We start from the raw sequence: 22046 nt of genomic DNA on the forward strand, positions 1-22046 counted from the left end.
CCCCACTGGGGTCAACTGCACCTGGAGGAACAGCCTCCCTGAGCTCACCGGGTGCCTGGCCCCCCTGACTGCCGATCTGGCCCCTGCAGGTGGGCTGTAACAAGGTGTACACGAGCACGTCAGACGTGATGACCCATGAGAACTTCCATAAGAAGAACACCCAGCTCATCAACGACGGCTTCCAGCGCTTCCGTGCCACCGAGGACTGCGGCACGGCCGACTGCCAGTTCTATGGGCAGAAGACCACGCACTTCCACTGCAGGTGAGCGGAGGCGGCTGGGGAGGCTCCTGGCCTGGGGAGGGCCGGAAGGCAGGGCCCCAGGTCCCTGGGTGGCTCGGAGCCCCGCCTCCTCAGGGCAGTAGGAACAGGAGCCAAGGGCTGCTCAGAGGCCCCGCCTGAGCGTCCAGCCTGGTCTTCCACCCCGAGGCCCATCCCTCCCGGGGCCACCGTGGGAGCAGGGCAGGGAGTCCTCCTGACCTTGCGAGGCCCCATGACAGCCTCCCTATGTGCCCCCCCTTACCCCCAGGCGCCCCGGCTGCACGTTCACCTTCAAGAACAAGTGTGACATCGAGAAGCACAAAAGCTACCACATCAAGGACGACGCCTACGCCAAGGACGGCTTCAAGAAGTTCTACAAGTACGAGGAGTGCAAGTACGAGGGCTGCGTGTACAGCAAGGCCACCAACCACTTCCACTGCATCCGCGCCGGCTGCGGCTTCACCTTCACCTCCACCAGCCAGATGACCTCGCACAAGCGCAAGCACGAGCGCAGGCACATACGCGCCTCCGGCTCCGGCGTGCTGGGGCTGCCACCCTCGCTGCTGGGCACCAAGGACACGGAGCACGAGGAGTCCAGCAACGACGACCTGGTCGACTTCTCGGCCCTGAGCAGCAAGAACTCCAGCCTGAGCGCCTCCCCCACTAGCCAGCAGTCCTCCGCCTCCCTGGCCACGGCCACTGCCGCCTCCGAGGCCGTGCCCAGTGCCACCAAGCCTCCCAACAGCAAGATCTCGGGGCTGCTGGCCCAGGGCCTGCCCAGCTCCATCCCCCTGGCGCTGGCCCTCTCCAACTCTGGCCTGGCCAGCGCCGCACCCTACTTCCCCATCCTTCCTGGCCGGGGCAGCGCCTCCCTGCCAGTGGGTGCCCCCGGCCTCATGGGTGCCATGTCGTCCGGGACAGCAGGCTCAGCAACCCCTGACACGCCCGCCCTGGCAGCCTCGGGAGCTGGTGACTCGGCGGCGGCGGGGGCTGCCTCAGTCCCCGTGCCCCCTGCCTCCATCATGGAGAGGATCTCAGCCAGCAAAGGCCTCATCTCGCCCATGATGGCCAGGCTGGCCGCAGCCGCCCTCAAGCCCTCTGCCCCCTTTGACCCAGGTGAGCAGGCTGGGCCCTGCCTGGGAAGCCCACTCCTCTCCAACCCCAGGAGCTCACTGACCCCCGCGCAGAGCAGAGTAGGGGTGTTTGGCAAGGGGGCCTTTCTATCCCTGGCCCCAAGTCCCCTGCACCCCTCTTTCCTGGTCTCTGCCTCCATCCTCTTTATTTCCTTTTTGGGGCCCCTTTCTCTGACCTGCCCATCCCAGGCAACTCCTGTTTCTGTCTTTTCATCTGTGAAGTAGGGGCAGTAATCCCGGCCTCACAGGGTACCTGTGCATCCCCGGGGCCTCTGCAAGCTCCCCCTACCCTGCCATGTCACAAGTCCAGCCCCAGTGGGAGCCGTCCCTGAGCCCCAGGCTTCCCTGGGACCTCCTCCAGATGATGGGAGGGGACACGACTTCAGCCCAGGGCTAGGGTGGCCGCACTGCAGGGATGCTCAGGGGATTCCGGCCTGGACAGCCCCTTGAGACCAAGGATGCCTTGCCCAGGCTCTCGCTCTCCATCAGCACTGTAACAGTCGCACGTTCTGTGATAGTGGGGGTGTTCCATTCTGCACTGTTCAATATGGTAGCCCCTTGTCACGTGGCTGTTGCGTGCTTGAAATTGGCTAGTGGGACCAAGACCTGGATTGGGGTTTCTTTCAGTTGAGCCACATCCGGTCAGTGGCTGCTGTGTTGGAGTTGCCAGGATCATGTCTCTGTCTTTCATCTGGCCCATCATGGAAAGTGATTCCCCTTTCTCTCAAATTTTCTGCTCCTTAAAAAATTGTTCTACTTTTTTTCCCCTCTGAATTTTTTTTTTTTTTTTTTTTGGCTTTTTTGTTTCCCTTGCTCCTCTTTATCTGTTTCCCCCCATCCAGGTAATTAGCATTAGTAAGATCTTTAAGAAGAGTTCTGCTTTTGTCTGGGACCGGGCTCACTTCATTCATCCATTCATCAACCACTTTTGCTCACTGAGGGCGGCTTGTTGCAGAGCCAGGAGCCAGGCTGGGGGCTGGGGACATGGTGGGGAAGACAACAAAGTCCTTGCCTTGTAGAGCTGATGGAATAGTGGGGGGATATACTGATCCCAAATACACCCCCTGGGAGGTGGCCAAGTTGGCCCTCAGTAGTCTGGCTCCTGAGAATGTCTCGAGACTCACCAAGACTGAGAGTCCCTGTGGTCCCCCCGAGCTTGAGCTGGCTGGAGGGTCAGAGCCCTGTTTCCCTGGGGACCCTGCGCTAGTGGCTTTGGGCAGCTCCTGGAATGTGGACTCTGAGTTCTGAAAACTAGAGCGTCTTCCCACTGGGATACTCCTGTCAGCCGACACCCACCTTCTACTCCACGTGTCGGGAGGGTCAGGCCAGACTGCCCAGGGCCGTGCACCTCTGGTCAGGTGCCTGCAGGCTGGGGCCACACAGGGCTTGGTGGCCAGGCTGTCAAGTACTTTCTTTTCTTAAGAAAAAGCTCCTTCCCCGAAAAGAAAGGTCAAGTGAAGGGGAGGGGGCCATTTTCCTTTATTTTTTAATAAAATGACACTTGCTGTCTGTGAAGCAGCTCTCTGTCAGCTGCAGCGCCTTGGGGCAGATTAATATTTCAGTCACTGGGGATTGTGGGGAAAGGCTCCGTGGACATGTTCCTGTCAGCAACTTCTTTGGCCCTGTTCTGCTTGGCCTCCTGAGTCTTCTGCCCACCCAGCTCCAGCCTTTGCACCCATGCCCACACCCCGCCCGCTCCCCCCACCCACCCCATCCAGCCCTGCCTGGCAAGGGTGGGCCTCATATCCCTGCCCTGGACAGCTTGACGGGCGAGGTCACATAGTTTGAACCGCTCTGATTGGCTGTCAGCTTCCATAGCCCTGACACAGCAGATGCCCCTCCTGGGCATGCTCAGTGGAAGGCAGGGCCGTCGCCCCGGCAACAGTGGGGACGGGACCCGCGGAGGGGGCGCAGCTCCCAGTCTAGATCTGCCACTTTCCCTCAGCATTAACAGAGTCTTTAATAAAAGCCTAAGCGGCAGCCCCACAAATTGACTGTGACAGTCGGTGGAGAAAATGAAGGGCCCCCACCCCCGTCCCAGCCCCCTCCCCAGCCTACCGCCCTTCTCCTCCAGGAGGCCCTGAGCCAGGACAACTTTGACATAATTTTGCAATAATTATCACTTGAAGAATTGCCACACAGGGGGAAGCGTCACAAGCGATCTTGTCAGTGGGGAGAACCACTGACCAGCAGTCAAGGCTCCCCGAGGGCCTCAGCCCACCCGGCCCGCCGTCTTCCCCTTGGGGGGTTCCGGTTGGTGCCCCTATGAAGCCCTCGGTCCCTCTAACACCGTCTTCCCTCCCCTCCCCTGTAGGAAACGGGCAGCAGGCCACCCCTGCCAGGTTCCCCCCAGCCCCGGTGAAGCAGGAGCCCGGTGAGAGTGCTGGCGCCCCAGGTCCCCACGAGGCCTCCCAGGACCGCAGTTTAGACCTGACTCTGAAGGAGCCCAGGTGAGGGGAGGCCCAGGCCTCCCAGCTCTGCCCCCTGCAGGAGGCTCTGGGGACAGCACCCTCAGAGCCAGACCCCTTGGGGCCAGGGGCCCACCTCTCCTGACCAGGGGTCACCCACCTGCCCCGGGAAATGTAGCTGGGCGGGGCCAGTGCCCCATGGGCCGACTGGGAGGGGTGACTCTCCGGGCTCGGTCCCACGAACGTCTGAGCTAAAGCCCCTTGGTTTGTGTGTTCCAGTAATGAATCAAATGGCCACGCAGTCCCGGCAAATTCATCTCTTTTATCCTCGCTTATGAATAAGGTAAGAACCATCCATCACACGCCTCCCATTCCCCCACCCAGAGAAATTAAAGCTATGCTGGGGGGTGGGGGGGATGTGTTTGTTTTTTAATGTTTTGCCTCTAATAAGATGAGTTTGTACCATTTAAATTTTGAGGCCATTTTTCATCGGATATAATTTCAGAGCCACTGCTTACAAATTAATTTAATGAACTGGCTGAAGAAATATATTCCAGCCTCTGACACCCTTTTTTTTTCCCTTCAGATGGAGGGTTCCTAAAGCTTTTCCAGAGCCCTCTAACTTCTTTTGCTCTTAGTTATTAATTTTATTTATTTTATATATTTTTTGTTTGTTTAAAAAGGTGGGGGGGGATTAAAGTGGGAGCAAAGCATCAATTTCCACTTTTCGGGTTGAATAATGGTCTTGGACGCCTTCTGCAGAGGTCGCTCCAGAATATTTATTTTAAATAATGCAGGGTCTTTGTAAATTATACATCATCTCAAATATATTTTCCCCCCTTCACATGATAAATTTGACTACGGCAAGATTAATTTGGTTACTGTACACAAGTGACTGCCGAGGAGGGAGCTAGGTCTGGGCCGGACCTCACTGGGTGGGAGTCCCACTGGGCCCTTGGGCTCCTGTTGGCCTTGGCTCCAGGGCGCCCAAGCCTTCCACCTTTCCCCCTCCCCTGGTTGCTCTCTTGCCCCCTTTTTCCATCCTGGGGTCACTGCTCCCTGCACCCCCTTGTTCCTTCCTGTCGGAGCCCTGCACCCCGCCCGTGTGGGTCGAGCTTTTCCACGGGCTCCCCGCCCCCCTCCGCTCCCAGTGGCAGTCTGCCTGTCTTGCTCTCACCCCGTGAGCCTCCCTCCCTCCTTCTCGGCTCCTCCTTTGTGTGCCTTCTCTTGTTCTCAAGGAATTCGTGGGGGTTCCCCCGCATCCCTCCTCCTCCTGCACTTCTTTTGAAAACCTGGCAGGAAAATAACCAGGGAGCCGCGAAGTCTGGGGAAAGCTGGGCTGGAGTGTGTGCCCTGAGTCTCGGCCACAGATTGAGTGATGGCTCCTAGCAGCACGGGGTTTGTGTGGCGGAGCCCTGGCAGCTCTGTGGGGCTGAGGAGGCGCAGCAGGCTGCCTGCGGCGGCATCCATTCATTGTGGGCTCCTGTGCAGCCAAAGCTGCGTGGGGTCGGGCCTCCTCTCCTCCCAGCTGCCAGCACCGTGATGCTCTGGTCAGTTTGGGGAGATCCAAGCAGCCTAGAGCTGCTGCTCGTCCTAGGGCAGTCGGGCCAAGTGTCCTGAGGTCCCCAGCCTGAAGCTTGGGCCTGTCCTCCTGGCAGATGTCTCAGGGCAGCCCCAACCTCGGCAGCCTGTTGAACGTCAAGACGGACACAGAGGGAGGCCCCGCTGGGGAGTCCCCCCCATTCCTGGGCAAGGCTGTGAAGGCGATGGTTCAGGAGAAGCTGTCAGAGCCCTGGAAGGTGTACCTTCGCAGGTGAGGGGCTCTGGGTGAGCAAGGGAGAGGGGAGGGCCAAGCCCACCAGTCCCGGGGGCCAGGGGCCAGGGGCCAGCCCCACCACCCACCCTGGCCTGCCCAGAGCCCCGGGGTCTCCTCTAAGCGGCTGGCTCCTCTGCCAGGTTTGGCACCAAGGACTTCTGCAACGCCCAGTGTGACTTCCTCCACAAGGCCCACTTCCACTGCGTGGTGGAGGAGTGCGGCGCGCTTTTCAGCACCCTGGACGGGGCCATCAAGCACGCCAAGTGAGTGGGGGTCGGGGACCCGTGTAAACCAAGCCCTGTTCATCCCAGCCTGGCTCAGGGCTCGGGGCTGCACAGGCCTCTAACCGCCTTCCAAGCAGGACCCCTGAGACCTCAGAAGCTGAGCTGGCTTCTCAGGCGGTGCTGCCTGGCCAAAGGCAGACTTTCCCATCTTCCCACTAGCTCAGCCCCCAATGAGACCCCCTCAGCCCACCCAGGCCCCACCTGGAGCAGGAGCCCCTTCCGCCCCCAGACCCACCCCCATGTAGCCCTCAGCCCTCCTGCAGACCCAACTCTGACCGCAGCAGGGACGCCAGGTGAAGGCCTTTCCAAGCCACAATACTGCATTTGTAGATTCTCTTTGACCTAAAAATAAAAGAAATTAATTTGTAAAGTTCATTGAGCTGAAAAGCAGCAAGCCCAACCGTCTGCTGTAATTGAACCCAGAACTTGTAAACATTTAAAACAGATCTTCACTGCTCTTTAAGCCGCAGGTCAGGCTCTTCTCAGTGCTTAGGCAGCTCCAGCTCTTGGCCTGAGACCCATCTTTAAATCTCAGAGCAGGTTCTTGAAGGGTGGGTTTCCTGAGCCGGGACTTGCTGTGTCCCTAGTAGGGAGGAGCTAGGGACAGCGCATCTAGAAGGTCACCAGGAGGTGTCATTAGGACAGAACCAGGAGCCCAAGAGCCGTTTGCTTTCAGTCCTTCCCTCCTGGCAGCACCTGGCACTGAAGACAAGGTGGGGCACCGGCCCCCTAGTCTTGAGATGGGATTGCCCTCAGGCAGGCAGGCAGGTGCATGGGGAAGGGCGCTCTCCACCCCCACCTGAGACACCCTTTTCTGCCTCTCACAGCTTCCACTTCCGGACGGAGGGAGGAGCAGTGAAAGGAAACCCAGAGGCTGCCTTCCCGGCCTCGGCTGCTGAGACCAAACCCTCCTTGGCCCCCGCGTCCCCTCCAGCGCCACCCGTCACCACAGCCACGGCTTCCTCTCTCGAGGGGCCCACTCCCAGCCTGGCCGCCGTGCCCTCCACCCCCACCCTGCTCGCCTGGAAGCAGCTGGCTTCCACCATACCCCAGATGCCTCAGATTCCAGCATCAGTGCCTCACCTGCCCACTTCGCCCTTGGCAACGACTTCTCTAGAGAACGCCAAGCCCCAGGTCAAACCCGGATTCCTCCAGTTCCAGGAGAAGTGAGTCCCTCGATGAACCGGGAGTCCTGTCTCCCCCGGGTGTCTTGGGAGTAGGTGCTAGCCAGGGCCACTGAGGAGGCACTGCTCCTCGTCTTGCAGGAGCCCCGGCTGTCCCCAGCATCTCTGGGACCCGGTCACCGGGTCATGTCCTTCTAGCCAAAGCTGCTGCTGCTGCTGCTCAGACCTCACTGCCTGTTCCTGGAGCAAGCGGCCGGGGTGGGGGGTGATGGTGGAGGTAGTGGCCACGGTTCTGGAGAGACCGGTGGCAATGCTGTGAGGACCAGCCAGGGTGGGCTGGGAGGGGTGGGCCTCACCCAGCAACGAGGGCTACGTCTCCCTCTGGGCCTCCCTGTTGGTCTCTGTGGTTCCCGCCCACAACTGAATCTCTGCAGGGCAAGCCAAGTCACAGGGGGCAGGGGCAAAGGGGCTAGACCCTCCTCTGGGCTCCCGCCCACCTGCACAATAGCCTGAGCTCTCAGGGGGTGGAAGGGACCTTCCTCAATGGATGGGGTGGCTCCTTGCGGCGAGAACGGTGACTCTGTATCATGATGCGTGTGGCTTCCTGTTCTCAATAAAAGTAATAAATTGGATGTGAACACACACCGCCTGAGTGGCAGCTGTCCTCCCTGTCTGAGCACCTGGGGCTGGGCCCACGGCACAGAAGGGCACCTGCCCTCCGCTCTGACCCTTCCCCACCTTCCCTTCCTCTGTTCACCTCCCCAGCCCTCTTAGCATCCTGGCCTTGGTCAGAGTTTCCACCCAGGCCTGATGTGAATGTAGAGGGCAGCCGTGTTGTCAGCCAGGCCAGGAAGGGTAGAAGCCAGAGCACAGTACCCTCCACTACTGCCAGAAGCCTGGGAAGCAGGGGTCTGGGGCGGGGGGCTGCCGCTCAGGACAGGCAGGGCAGGGCTCACGGGGCACCCCGCCCCACCACTGAGCTGGCTTGCGTTCTCTGCATGGGTGGGCAGCCCCGAGCTCCAAGCTGACCCTGGAACCAGGACCTGACACCAGGCACAGGTTCCCACTGGCTGAGGCCCCGCGGTAGCAAAGCGTCCTGGTAGGGCTGCCCACCCATCTGCATGCTGTCAGTCAGCCACAGCCAGGGCAGCGCCCGCGCCACGTCAGCCAGGCTTGCGCTGGCATCCCGCCAGGCTGGCAGCACCATCTCTCATTTTCGTATCCAAGAAATGATTGCAGCCATCCTTATCTATAAGCCTGAGGTGTGGCCGTGGAAACTACGTGTCCCAGCATGCAGTGCTCTGGGCAGCCTGCATACCGCAATCCCTCATGCTCCAGCAGAGCTCTAAAAAGAGGGCAAGGTTGCATGCTGGGATTTGTAGTCTCCTCTGGCCAAATGGCCCTGTTGAGCAGGAGGGCAGTCCTGGGGCCATTCCTCTTGAGGGCACCACGGGAGACTGGGGAGAAGAACCCCAGCGTGAGCCAGTGTCAGGACATCGGCGGGGAGGGCACTGGGAATGCCAATGACCTGGGCCGTGGTTTCATTCCAGCGATCCTTGCCTCGCAACGGACTGCAAGTATGCCAACAAGTTCCACTTCCACTGTCTCTTTGGGAACTGCAAGTACGTCTGCAAAACCTCTGGCAAGGCCGAGTCCCACTGCCTGGACCACATCAACCCCAACAACAACCTGGTGAACGTGCGAGACCAGTTTGCTTACTACTCCCTGCAGTGCCTCTGTCCCAACCAGGTCAGCAAGGTGGACGGGCAGGGTGGGGCCTGGGGCGGGAGCAGGGAGGCACAGGGCCATGGATCAGCTCCTCCTGGCAGAGACTCTGTTTCTCACACCCTTTTTAATTGGCTTCCTCCAGACTCTGGAAAGGACACTGTCTGCCCCAGGTCCCTGGAGACCCCTGGGCAGCAGTTCAGCTTGGTGCTCATTTGGTGAGGTCTGTCATTTTATCCTAACCCTCAGTGATGACTCTATGATGAACAGCCACTGGGCACTTGGCATCATTCTGCCCATCCTGGAATGGCTACGCTCCTTTTCTCTAGAGGCCTGGAATTTTAAAACATTGGACAGATATTGAACTGTCTGTGCTCCAGACAGGAAGGGCAGATCAGATTCATTATAAAGGCCTACCTCCAAGATTTGTAGGGGCCACCTGACAGTGCCTTGAGGAGGAGTCTGAACCTAGATCCGGACAAAGAGGTGTACCAGGGTAGATGAGTGATGTCTGCCTGGGTCTGGGCACGCAGAGAAGAGTGCTGGGATAGATTAATGATGTCTGCCCAGGTCTGGGCACACAGAGAAGAGTGCTGGGATAGATTAGTGATGTCTGCTCTGGGTGTGGGTTTAGAGAGATTGGTATGACACCAGATAGGATGCCTTAGTCAAATGACAGAAGGGACTTATGGCTTTTTAAAACGTGAATGATCTTTACACAGTTGTGTTTGCTGATTCTAAATGCGGAAGGACACACAAATGCAAAAGGCCAGCCATAGCCCAGAGGCCTGGGGCAGGTGGGGCTTATGGCCATTGCCTGCCTGGTCCTGACTTTCCTGTCCCTCCCTGCAGCACTGCGAGTTCCGGATGCGTGGGCACTACCACTGTCTCCGAACCGGCTGCTACTTTGTGACCAACATCACCACCAAGCTGCCGTGGCACATAAAGAAGCATGAGAAAGCCGAGCGGCGGGCAGCCAATGGGTTCAAGTACTTCACCAAGCGCGAGGAGTGCGGCAGGCTAGGTACCGCAGGCCAGGGCTGGGGGCAGGAAACTGCTGCGGTGGGCAGGGCTGTGGCTCTGGCCCCAGAGGCCCGGGTGCCACTTCTTGTTGCCACACATCAGGCTCCATGGGTTTTTTTTTAAAATGTCACAGACCAGGCATTGTCAAACTGGGAAAACAGTCAAAACCCCAAAAGCCTGGAAAGAGGGGTGAGGGTGACCCAGAACACTCCAGTCACCCCCAGGGCAATGGCCTGGAGCCTCATCTCTGGTCTCCAGACTTGGTTTCTTTTCTTTTTCAAGAGGGCCTTGCAGGTAAGTTTTAAAAATTCCTGACATTCTCTGCCCTGGGATGTCTTTCCATGGTTTTAACTATTAGGTTTTTATCCATAATGGGCTGTATGATGTTCATTTGTTCATTCACTCACTCAGCAGACATTTTATTTTTTTTATTATTTTTATTTTTTTATTTGACTGTGCTGGGTCTTCTTGCTGTGCGAGGTCTTTCTCTAGTTGCAGCGAGCAAGGGACCACCCTCATTATGGCACATGGGCTTGGCAATGCGCTTGTTTTGTTGCAGAACACAGGCTCTAGGTGTTCAGCCTCAGTAGTTGCGGCTCTCAGGCTTATTTGCTCTGTGGCACGTGGGATCTTAGTCTCCTGACCAGAGGTTGAAACCCATTCCCTGCATTGGCAGGTGGATTCATAACCACTGGACCATCAGGGAAGTCTCTCAACAGAGGTTTATTGAAGAGCAGCCATGGGCCAGGCTCTTTGCTGTTGCAAGAGGTGCAGGGGGTGGGGGGTAGACGTGGCAGCTGAGGTCTTTTTTGTCTACTGTGACTGGCACCAGGCTTGGTGCTGGGGATCTGGTGGGACAAGCAGGTACTTGGTCAGTTCAGGCCAGGGCATTTGTAACCTGGGGTGACCTGGAAGGAGGTGGCCACGGGGCAAGAAGTGACCTTGAGCTCAGGGACAGGTGCTTCAGAGTTAACTTCACTGCTGAGAGCTGGGCTGTTGGCCAGGAAGCTGCCCCCAACCCCAGAACAAGGCCTCCCTGAGGAGCTCGCTGGCCCCAGCCCCAGGATGCTGTGGGGAGCGGGCTCCATGCAGAGTCCACACTCTTGCCTCAGGATGGAGCCACGTGTCACGTGCAGACATGGGGCAGTAATCTGCCCAGGAGGAGACCGGACACTGGAAAGCAGGTGGGAGCCAGGCAGGCTGGGTGCGGACACCTGTGCCCAGGTGACTCAGGTGGCCACGGCCACAGGGTCCAGTGGGTACAGATTGGGGCTACTGCCTGCAGCCAGCGGGCCATTACCTAGGGGAAGGCTGAGAGATTCAAAGTCAACTGCCAGAAATGAAAGGAAACAAACCTTTCCTTCAGGTATTCATTCAAAAATAATTCAGAGCCTGAGAGAGGGCTGGTTATCACAGCAACAGATATCAACACTTGGTGACCCATGCTGGTCCTGGGTTCGGCTTACAGGTGTCGGGGATTCTGTAGTTGCCGTTATTGACTCAGTTGGGGTGTTTTGGGTGGTAGCTGGAGCCAAAACAAAGCTGGGGGATGATATAAGACACCTGGCCAGCTCAGGTGCCATGGCAACGGGCAGGCCTTCACCTGCCCTCTGCTGATACCATTTCAGTCTGGCCGCTGTGTTTGTCAGCCCAGAACAAAACCGAGGTGGGTGGGGGCAGGGCAGAGGGCCAGCCGGCCTGCAGCCATCTCTACAAGGTCAGGGGGTGGGGGGCAGCACCTGGGGTCCCCAAAGGAGAGCTGGGGACAGATGGCATGCTGGGAGGCAGCTGATCAAGTGGACAGGTCACTAGGGTCCCCTGCCCTGGAGCCCATGGACCTCTCAATGTGCGGCACAGGGGAGGGGGCCAGCCTGCCATCGTCCCGCAAGTCCATGCTAGATTGGCGGGGAGACCCAGGCTCTGGACATCCAGGTGGCCGAGGACTTTCTGGGAGTGGGGGGTGGGAGGTTCCTTAGGGGAGCGCCATCACGGGCAAGTGCCCTTTCCCCATACGCCATCTTCCTAGCATGTGTGCCCGTGCCCAGAACAGTGCCCGCCATGCAGCGGGTACCATGAGTGCCAGCTGGCCCGCAGGGAAAGCTCACAGCCGAGTGGGGCTGTGTCCACAGGCTGCAAGTACAACCAGGTGAACAGCCACTTCCACTGCATCCGGGAGGGCTGCCAGTTCTCCTTCCTCCTCAAGCACCAGATGACCTCCCATGCCCGGAAGCACATGCGGAGGATGCTGGGGAAGAACTTCGATCGCGCACCCTCCTCCCAGGTGAGCCGCCCCTCCCCCGCCTGGGGGCCAGAGGGCATCATCCGTGTCCCACTCTGGCAGCCGCCGGAAATGACCACATGCTCCTTGTGGGCAGCACCGCCTCCAGCCCAGCTTGCTCAGGGGCCCCCTGCTTCTTTTCAGGGCCCCCCAAGCCTGATGGACACCGAGACAGACGAGTACATGGATTATACTGGTTGCAGCCCAGGCGCCATGTCCTCCGAGTCCTCCACCATGGACCGAAGCTGCTCCAGCACCCCTGTGGGCAACGAGAGCACCGCGGCAGGTGAGCAGGCGGCCAGGACAGGGCCGCGAGGGTCTGGGAGGCGCCCGGCCTGGGACGGGCCCTCCTCCTGCCAGGTCTGGCTCAGGACTGGAGCATCATGGCCAAGTGGCCTCAAAGGAGGACAGGCCAGTGTGTGGCCGGGCCGGCTGGTCTGTGGGACATGGGTCCCCACCTTCTGCCGTCCTGCCCACCTCCCCCGTACTCTGCCCTCGGCTTCCATTTCCAGGAGAGGACCCGGGTTTGAGCTGAGAGCTATAGCCAGAGGGGCAGGTGGGCCCCACCCAGCCCTGGCCCCTCTTCTGGCCTCTCTGCCATGGTCCCAAGCACAGTTCCTGGGCCCCAGAGTGGGGTCCTCCCCATGGGCCCTCCCCAGCCCACCATGACACCCCCCTGCACTGCCACGCCCTCCTAGTCTCTCTCCTCTGCCACCCCCTCCCCTCTCTTCTTCGTGGCATCTGTCTGCTCATCTGTCCACGTATTTTCATATCATACTTGCTTCTGCCATTGGGTTTCTCATTTTGGTTCTTTTGTTTGTTTGTTCTTTGTTTTGGTTTTCTTTTTTTTTTTTTTTTTTCTGCTTTTCTCCACCCTCTCCAGGCTGCCCGGCTCCTCCTCCTCCTCCTCCTCCTCTTCCTGCTGCTGCCGGTGACGAGGCTGCCCGCGGGGCTCCGCAGCCCCCACTGACCCCATCCTTCTCTCCGGCCGTGCTCCGGGCGCCCCTCCCCTCCCTCCCATGCCTCTTTTCTCCACCCTGTCTCTCATACTCTCTGCTCAGTGCCACTCTCGGAGCCACCCGGGGCCTGGCCCACCCCATCAGCAGCCCGCCCAGCTTCCCGCCTGTCACTGCCACTCCATCTCCAGTAAAAAGTGACGCCCCCCTAGTTCAGGATGCCGCAGGTAACTCACACACACCTTCTCCACCACTGTCTTATCACCCTGGCCGAGCCCCAAGGCCATGGTCCAGGATCTGGCCCTTGTCTGTGGCCTGCCAGGCCAAGGACAGGGCCATCCTGCTCTCCTCACAGCCTAGCCCCACCTCTCCCCAACCCCGCCCGAGACCAGACAGCCCGGCCCCTGTCCCGAGGACACCTTCTCTTGGTTCCTGCTCGGCAGGCCAGAACATCACCACCAGGGCTCCCTGGGGCTCACCCCATCTCAGCTACTGGCCAGAACCCTGAGATGGCCGTGCCCACCCCACTCCCCCCCAACCCTGCAGCAAAGCAGAGCCTGTCTCCCGCGCTCTGGGGCATTCACCCAGGACCCAGGACGAGGCAGGGACAGAGATGTTCTTGGAAAGCTCCTGATGTCTGGGACCCACCCAGGTTTGGAGGGTCCTGACACCAGGCTGAACCCCCATCCCTGGAGCCACACAGGATGAGGCCTGAGCCCCGGGCAGTGCTTCATAGCAGAGGTGACTCCCAGCCTCACCCTGTACCTACTGCCCGGCAGGCACGGGACCTGCCCGCCCCTGCCCTTTGCTGCACCACCCCAGCTCTGCCTCTTCCATTTGTTCTTCCCCAGGGGGTTGACAAAGAGCACGGCAGAGGGTTCCCCCTCATGGAGTTAAGCCCCTGTTCTGTTGCTGGCATAACCAGTGATTTCAAATCCAAAGCAGCTACTCCTCACCCACCTGGATCCCCAGGCCCCAGACCCTCCCTTGCCTCATGCTGGGTACCCCAGTCCATCACAGTCCTTGTTTCTCTCCACCTGCTGAGGGGCTGGGATGGGGGAGGATTGGGTCTATTCCCAAGATGGGTGGTACTGAAGCCTGGTGCCTGGGGTGGGTGTTCTAGACAGGTTCAGAGAGGGCTGGGTGGGTCAACGCGTTGGGGGAGCTTGGACGGTGCCTACCCTGCCCACTGTGGGGGGGCCAGGCCTGGGGTGTGGAGCAGGGAGTGACTGGGACAGCCACCCTTTCCCCAGCTGCCTGTGCAGAAAGTGGTCTCGGATGCATGACCGAACAGTGCAGTTGTGGGTGGCAACGGGGCATCCTGAGCCCAGCGAGGCAGTTGGGACCAGGTGGGAGAGCACAAGTGTGGCCCATCTGCCGGCCAAGCCTGTGCTCCAGTCCTGGCTGCTCAGCATACCTGCCCTCTCCCAGCCCAAGACATTAAAAACCTTCTGGTACCAAGGAGAAGGTTGCACACGAGGCAGGGAGTTACTGCTGCAAACAGTTCCAAGGCACTCGGCATCCCTGTGGCAAACAGGCTGGTCCCAGGCGCAGACAGGCGGGCAGCCCGGGAAACTGGTTAGCAGGAGGGAGAAGGAGCCGGCCTGTCCCTCATTAGAGGCAGGCACATGATGGCGTCTGGCCCCGGTCCAACTTGGGTAATTACACTGCCGACCTAGATTCCCCCTTCAGCTTCAATTAGCGCCAGGACGTGTCCTCACTTCCCACCCAAACGGGCCAGGAAGCAGCCACCACATCCCCCAGAGCTGCATGCTCTGCCACCCACGAGGGTGGACGCCTGTGCGATCAGCCTGCAGACAGGGATGACTAAGGGGGAAGCCTGGGGCTCCACCGGCTATCCTGGGGGGCGGGTCACGGGAGAGGCCCGGGAGCCACGGGGAACCGAGGGGTTGTCATCGAGTGCAGCCCCCTGGCCAGCGAGCCAGGATCAGGGGCCACGAGTGAGTGTGATCCTGGGAATGGTGCCCGCGCTGATCAAGCCCCCCTCCCCAGGGAACACCATCTCCATGCCGACAGCCTCGGGGGCCAAAAAGCGCTTCTGGATCATTGAGGACATGTCTCCATTTGGCAAGCGGCGCAAGACTGCTTCCTCACGCAAGATGCTGGACGAGGGCATGATGCTCGAGGGCTTCAGGCGCTTCGACCTCTACGAGGACTGCAAGGACGCGGCCTGCCAGTTCTCGCTCAAGGTCACCCACTACCACTGCACGCGCGAGAACTGCGGCTACAAGTTCTGCGGGCGCACGCACATGTACAAGCACGCGCAGCACCACGACCGCGTGGACAACCTGGTGCTGGACGACTTCAAGCGCTTCAAGGCCTCACTCAGCTGCCATTTCGCCGACTGCCCCTTCTCAGGGAGCAGCACGCACTTCCACTGCCTGCGCTGCCGCTTTCGCTGCACCGACAGCACCAAGGTCACGGCGCACCGCAAGCACCATGGCAAGCAGGACGTGATCAGCGCGGCGGGCTTCTGCCAGTTCAGCTCGAGCGCCGACTGCGCCGTGCCCGACTGCAAGTACAAGCTCAAGTGCTCGCACTTCCACTGCACCTACCCCGGCTGCCGCCACACGGTCGTGGGCATGTCGCAGATGGACTCGCACAAGCGCAAGCACGAGAAGCAGGAGCGCGGCGAGCCGCCCGCCGCCTCCCCCGGCCCCGAGGGCCTCGCGCCCGGCCCCGCCGCCGCCGCCGTCGCCGGCCTGGACGGCGCGCCCCCGCCCGGCGCCGAGCCCGCCGCCGCCACCCTGCTCTTCTTGCCCGGCCCGGCGCTGGGGCCGAGCGACGACCCCGGCCCGCCCGACGCCCCGGGGCCCCGCGTCGGTCCCGCCGCGCCCGGCCCAGCGGCCGGCGAGTCGTCGCAGGAGGACGACGAGGAGGAGCTGGAGCTGAACGAGGAGGCGGACGATGACGACGACGACGAGGAGGAGGACGACGACGAGGACGACGACGAGGACGACGACGAGGACGACGAGGACCTGCGCACCGACTCGGAGGAGTCGCTGCCCGAGGCGCCGGCTGTGGCGGCGGGGCCGGGGTCGCGGAGCCCGGAGCTGGCGGCCCTCGGCGCCCCCGCGCCCCCCGGGCCCGCGCCCGCCGCCGCCTCCCCGTAGCCTCCCCGTAGCCGCCCGGCGGGTGGCGCGTCGGGGGGGCCGGGCGCGCGCGGCGCCCTCGGGATCTTGCCGCTTTATTCTATTGTTATTATTATTATTAATTTTGTAAGAAACGGTATTTATCTGTAAAGCTTCCCTTGTCCAGAGCTAGGTGTCGGCCGCGTCCCGGCGTCGGGAGGCGCTCCGGCCCGGGTGGGCCCGTGCGCCCCGCCGGTGCTTCCGGACCCCGAGTCCGTCTCAGGACAGAGGCGGGGGGAGGGGGCCTTCCTCTGGTGCTTCGGGGCCGTCCCCGCGCCCGCCCGCCCTCGCGGCAGCTCGGCGGCCGGCAGGACAGAAGCTGCCCGGGCGGGACCCTCCTCCGCCGCGGTCCGGGGATCTTCTTCAGGGAAACAGAAGGTGCTCTTGTCCGGGGTGGGACAGGGGCCCCGCAGGGTGAGGCGGGCGCTGACCCTGCCGCCCCCCACCCCCAACCCCACGCTGCGCCGCTGGGATTCCTCATTGCTCAGGGCTGGGACGGGCGCCAGGGGTCACCGTGACCCCCGCCCCATACCCCCGGAGGCGGGCGGGCACCTGTAGCATCTGCAGGGCCTCCCATTCGTGCAGCTAAGACCCTCCCTCCTGGCCCCGGGGGAGGGCGGGGCAGGAGGCGGCCGGCGGGTGACACTACAGGGACCGCGGAGGGAACCTCCTGGAACTGGCCAAGCTGAGGGCTCTGGGGCACTCGGCCCCCAGCGCGGGGCCTGGCCGGGTGTCAGCCCCGAGGGCTGGGGCCTGGGAAGGGGGCACCTCGGCCTACCCGCTGCCTGCCAGCCGGTGCTGGGATGCTGGGCCCTCAGGGGGTCTCCGCCACCCAGGTGGTAAAAACAGGAAGGATGCGACTGTTTGGGGCTTTAATAGTCAACATGGAAAAAAATTCGAGGAAGTTGTACAGTATTTTTCCTGTAAAGGTTTATTATTCTACACAGAACAAAATAAAAAAAGCAGGCGGGCGCCCAGAGCACAGACCGCCTCCGGACCAGCCCTGAGGTGGAGACCCGAGTGCAAATGCTCACGTGGGGTTTTGTTTAGCGTTTAGTTAGAGGCCTTAACCAGGTTGAGGCTGTCTGTCTTTACACTAGCACTGATGGGAGCTGCGTGATTCCAACTTTTAACTTGAATTTTGTAGAGACAAGAAAAAAGGACTATTACTGTTGATACAAGTTTGTAGTTAATTTAACATTTGAGTTTTTCTCTATTGGTTATGCGTGTGGCTTTATAGGGCTTTTTTTTTTTTTTTCCAGTTTGTTTTATTATTTTGTTTGGGATACTTCTTTGCTGGTTCAACCCACCCAGATTTGGTTCCCTTTGCAAAATACACCCCTGTCCCCCATCACCGCCCCCTTCAACGATGAGGTCACCTACCCCAGAGCTGGCCCCCACCTGCCAGGCACACACCCAGCCGATGGCTCTGATGGCGACAGGGACTGAGGGCACGCTGCCCAAGGCCTCTCCTGTTCACCTTCTCTCCAGGTCAGGCCGCGTGCCCCATCTTAGTTGGACCCTGTGACATGGCCACAGGGAGAGCTCTAGGTCCAGCCTTGGGGAGGGGCTGTCACCATAGCCTCCTACCCCTGGGTCTCCAGGGGAAGCCTGACCCAGCTGTTGGAGGCGGACAGGGCAGTCGTTTGCTTTTTTTTTTTTTTCCTTTTCTTCCCAATTTTTTTTTTTTGTCCTCCTGGCTGCCCACAGCCAGAAAGCCAGGACCATCTGAACTGGAGAGAACGCGGGAGGGACTGGTGAGACGGATGTACCTGATTCAACAGGAAACAAGTGGTTTTCTAGAACAGCCCCTACCAGAGCCTCCTGAATTCTGTGGGCACCATGTGCTGCTGCTGAGCATTCGCCCAGACTTTGTGCCCGACCACAGAACCGTGGAGTCTGTGGAAGGAGTTTTGTAAAGGAAAATAAAATTTTTTTCAATGTAGCAAAATCAAAAAAAAAAAGAAAAAGAAGATGCCGACAGTGCGAAGTCTAGCCTTTTGTAACCTTCATATTGCACACTAGGACTATAAGCCATTGCTAGCTCATTTTGAATTTTAATGTGTAATTTTTGTTTTATTTTCTTTCTGTGGGGAAAACAATGCTTGATCCACCAATGCTCTTTTTAATGTTTTATAACTATGTATGTGTATATATATAAATATAAAATAATATGTATGCACATATGTGTGTGTATATATCTATATGTATATACATATATAGATATATAGAGATATATAGAGAGGTTTTGAGACGAAAATGCAGAACGTGAAAACCGAACTGAACAGCGTGTGCTCTGATTACTTGAATCTGGTCTCCTCGGCACCTGGTTATTAAGAACTGAATATTTTTCCACTTGAATTTAGTGCTATTAGAAATTTAATATATGTGTTTTATTTATTTGATTTTTTTTTTGCATGACTGATGCAAGGTTTGACATTTTCACTCAATAAAAACTGGAAAAAAAAATCTATCAAGTTATCTTTTATTTTTGAAATCAGCCCCAAGCGGCTGGCAGTGACCCAGCTATGCAGCGCGGCACAGCCTCCATGGAGGCCCGGGCTCCCTGTGCCAAGGGAGGGGAGGAGGGTGTCTGTCACCCTTCAACTCTGGGAGGGAAGAGGGCAGCCTAGTTTCACCTCTGGGATGGGGCCAAGTGCTCCCAGGTGGCTGGGAACAGACAGTGGGGGACTTGGGCCCAGCCCTGCCCGAAGGCCCCATGGAGGCTCAGAAGCTACCTGGCCTAGACGCCTCAGGCCTCCAGCATGGCTCCAGGGGCTCCCAGGCCCCCACCCTGGCCAGCCCTCTCCCCAAGCAGCCAGGGCTACTGGGCAGGTGCTTGGCAGGGTCCTCCCTCTGCCTCCTCCCTCGGCTCCTTCCTCCTTCCTGCAGGGACCTGCCCGGGCTGGGAACAACGCGTACCCGGATCTGATCCGGATGCTGGCTCGGCTCCTGCCAGGAGCACAGTGGGGCAGAGCCGGAGGGGGCTGATGCCTGAGTCTGTAGCCACCAGCCCCAGGCCCGAGTTGCCAGCTCCGGTGGCACCATGGCTGGGGCTCCCTCAGAAGCATGGGTGGCACGAGCACTCCAGTCAGGCCCCGCCCAGAGCAGGCCTCCTCCTTAGCCCTGACACTTGTAGGTGGTGGCCTGCGTCTCAGTAAACCTCCTCCTCTGTACCATCTTGCCAGCCCTGCCCCGAGTTCACCTCCTTCCAGGTGGCCAGGCGTTCAGGGCCTGGGGGAGGAGACGTGACGTGTGCTGGGCCTCCGGGCTCCTCAGCCTTCAAAGGTGGAGCCTCTCCCTCGATGTCACATCCTTGCAAGGAGGTCGCCCCTTTCCTGGGGAGCCTCAGCCAGGTGTCACCTCCCCACCCAGGACTGCAGGGGCTGCGGGCAAGGGGGACCGCAGGGGGCACAGGCGAGGGGGCTGCACCGCTCCCAGGGCCCCCCTTAACATGGTCACTTTTTCACTGTGAAAGCCTCTTTTCTAACCCAGCCCCAGCACAGAGGGCCCTTCCCTTTCTTCTCTCCTCCTGGAACCCAGCCCACAGGCTATTTACATAAATATGTTTGTAATAGACACGAAAATATATACTTTTTTCTGTCTTATTAAAATGTTCAAGTTGGAACTCGCCTATTGTTTGTGGATATCTCAATTCTGTTAAATAAAACAGTGACTAATTTATGGGCTAAAACACAAGTTCAACAAATTAAAACCATTACTGGAGCTTCACAGGCCCTGGTGGGCCGAGCAGCCCTCCCGTGGGGCCTGAGGGGAGGCAGGGAGCCAGGTTCCGACCTCAGCCCTCAGCTGGGTGGGTGGGTGCTGCGACCACAGGGCTCCATTTGGGCACTGCTGGGGGGGCAGGGCCCACAGAGGCTCCAACTCTGAGGGTGGGGGGAAGGTTAGGACTCGGGATAGACCCCAAAAACTGCCCCCTCTGCAGCTGCCCCCAGATCTCCTGGGGCCGGATGGACCTTGGGAGACCCAAACACGGGTAAAGAGGAGGCTCAGCCTAGCTGAAGGCAAGACTAGCTTTTAAGCTCCACTCAGGACAAGACAGGGCCCAGGGAAGGGTGGGCTGGGCCTCAGGGCACCCCTCAGAAGAGTCTCAGGGAGACAGGGACCTGGGACACAGGAGGAACCTGCACCCAGGTCAGCCCACAGCCCTGAGCCCCAGGCACCGCCCCTTGAGACCAGGTGACCCGCCCCCAGGAGGGAGGGGCCTGCAGTGGGGAGGCGTGGTTGGGGGGGCGGGGAGCCGTCGCCCCGCCCCAGGGTGCAGGGTGGGCCTGGGTCCCGCAGTACTCCCTATGGCTTGTTGGACTCAGTAGGAATTGCAGTAAAACATGTTTTCATTCTGGGGTTTAATTAGCTGTGGTGGTGTGATGCTCCTACACCCAAACGGGCAAATTCAAGAGTTTTGTAACCTCTTGGAAAGGGCCAGAACCAGCTGCACAGGCTCATGCTGAGCTCAGTGGCCTGCCCACCTCCCACAGACCTGGCCCTGGTTGGGTGCTACCAACGGCTGAGTCACCCATGGTGTCAGGCCTCGGCATTCACGGGCAACTGGGCCTCAGACCATCTGGACCCTGGGCCAAGACAGCCTGTTATCCCGTTCACCTTCATGAGAGGTGGCTTTGGCCCCTTGGGGAGCCTTGGTCCCGGCTAGGACACAGGGGTAATGAAGTGCTGTCGCCCCCAAGAAGGCCTCCAGGAAGCAGGTCCCCTCGGACCAGCTGGCTTCCTGGGGAATGAACAGTGGCTGGGCCTGTGCCACCCTAGCAGGAGGAGCCGCCCCACCTTAGGGGGTGGACAGGACGTGCCTCCCAGGGGTGCACTTCCCAGGGGCACACAGCCAGCACAGGCCCAGACCCAGCGGCTTCTCCTGTGAGCCCCTCACCCATGCCACTTGGGAGAAACACCGGGGCCTTAGAAAGTCCAAGGCTTTTTCCCCCTCAGAAGATCCCCGGCCCCTCAGCCCTGCCCAGAGAGCCTCCCTGACGCCTGGCTGCTGCACACTGTGTCTACAGGGCACCCTGGAACTAATGACCTGGAAACAGCCTCCCGGACCTACTGGGCTAGGATGGGAGCACTGGGCACCTGAGTTTCCAAGATGAGTTTTAAACATGGCCTCATCATTATGAAGAAGGTCCTCCCAGATGTGTCAGGCCAGGGAAGGCTTCAGGCAGCCTCCTTATGAAATGATAAAATCTCACCTCCTCTGCTAGGACAGCAAGAGCTTTAAAATGCTTGACGAAAGTAAACTGGTCAGGTTTGTTCACCACTCAGGGAAAAAGCACCACATGGCTGGAGATTTAAACTCCACTTCTGGATTAGAGCGGAACCAGAGGGAGGGCGTGGCTTGGAGAGGGGCTGGGCCAGCTCTCGGGGAAGAAGGTGGTGGTCACACACCATCACCTCAAGCACCCTGGAGATGTCTGACCTTAGCAGGGGGTAACCGATCCTGAGATGGGACACACCTGTGCAGGATGAAGAAGCAGGGACCAGAGAGGTGTCTGGGGCAGGGAGGGGTCAGTCAGGACTGGGTCTACGCCCAGGTGAGCGCTTCACCTGAGGCTGGAGCCACCACCACCTTCAGGGTCTCCCTGGTGCCTTCCTGCCTGCTATCTGGAGACGCTGACCCTCTTCTTTGGGTGCCTTGGCAAAAACAATTGTAAACAGACAGGTGAAGAAACACTAAGGGTTAAGTACACTCCTGAGGATCAGGTGTCAGGCCAGTCTGCTGCCCTGGGTCTTGGTCTGCGGCAGGGGTGGGGTGGGGCAGGGCTGGGTCTGAGGCAGGGCTCACCAGAGGAGAGGCAGGTTCTAGGCCAAAGCCCGAGAAGCAGCACCTAAGTCCTGGCTGGGTCCTCAGGGAGACGCCT

The 22046-nt window shown here is 59.5% G+C and overlaps 1 protein-coding gene across 4 annotated transcripts in view; it reads left to right on the forward strand.

Annotated features, from left to right (window-relative positions):
- Window positions 1-18631, forward strand: part of CASZ1 (castor zinc finger 1) — a 155414-nt gene extending 136783 nt beyond the window's left edge. For 2 of the 4 annotated variants that reach the window (XM_027564926.1, XM_027564925.1), the window contains 13 exons: window positions 90-262; window positions 528-1375; window positions 3707-3842; window positions 4080-4143; window positions 5459-5613; window positions 5757-5879; window positions 6728-7066; window positions 8575-8773; window positions 9602-9773; window positions 11902-12053; window positions 12195-12336; window positions 12934-13233; window positions 15020-18631. In XM_027564926.1, coding sequence (XP_027420727.1) covers window positions 90-262; window positions 528-1375; window positions 3707-3842; window positions 4080-4143; window positions 5459-5613; window positions 5757-5879; window positions 6728-7066; window positions 8575-8773; window positions 9602-9773; window positions 11902-12053; window positions 12195-12336; window positions 12934-13233; window positions 15020-16140 — 3924 coding nt within the window. In that variant the 3' untranslated portion in view covers window positions 16141-18631. Of the gene's footprint in view, window positions 1-89; window positions 263-527; window positions 1376-3706; window positions 3843-4079; window positions 4144-5458; window positions 5614-5756; window positions 5880-6727; window positions 7668-8574; window positions 8774-9601; window positions 9774-11901; window positions 12054-12194; window positions 12337-12933; window positions 13234-15019 lie in introns of those variants that run through there. The other 2 variants (XM_027564927.1, XM_027564928.1) reach the window with 2 other exon arrangements.
- The last annotated feature ends 3415 nt before the right edge of the window (window positions 18632-22046 follow it).

This window comes from Bos indicus x Bos taurus, chromosome 16 (assembly GCF_003369695.1).
Source record: "Bos indicus x Bos taurus breed Angus x Brahman F1 hybrid chromosome 16, Bos_hybrid_MaternalHap_v2.0, whole genome shotgun sequence".
NCBI classification, from domain to species: Eukaryota; Metazoa; Chordata; class Mammalia; order Artiodactyla; family Bovidae; genus Bos; species Bos indicus x Bos taurus.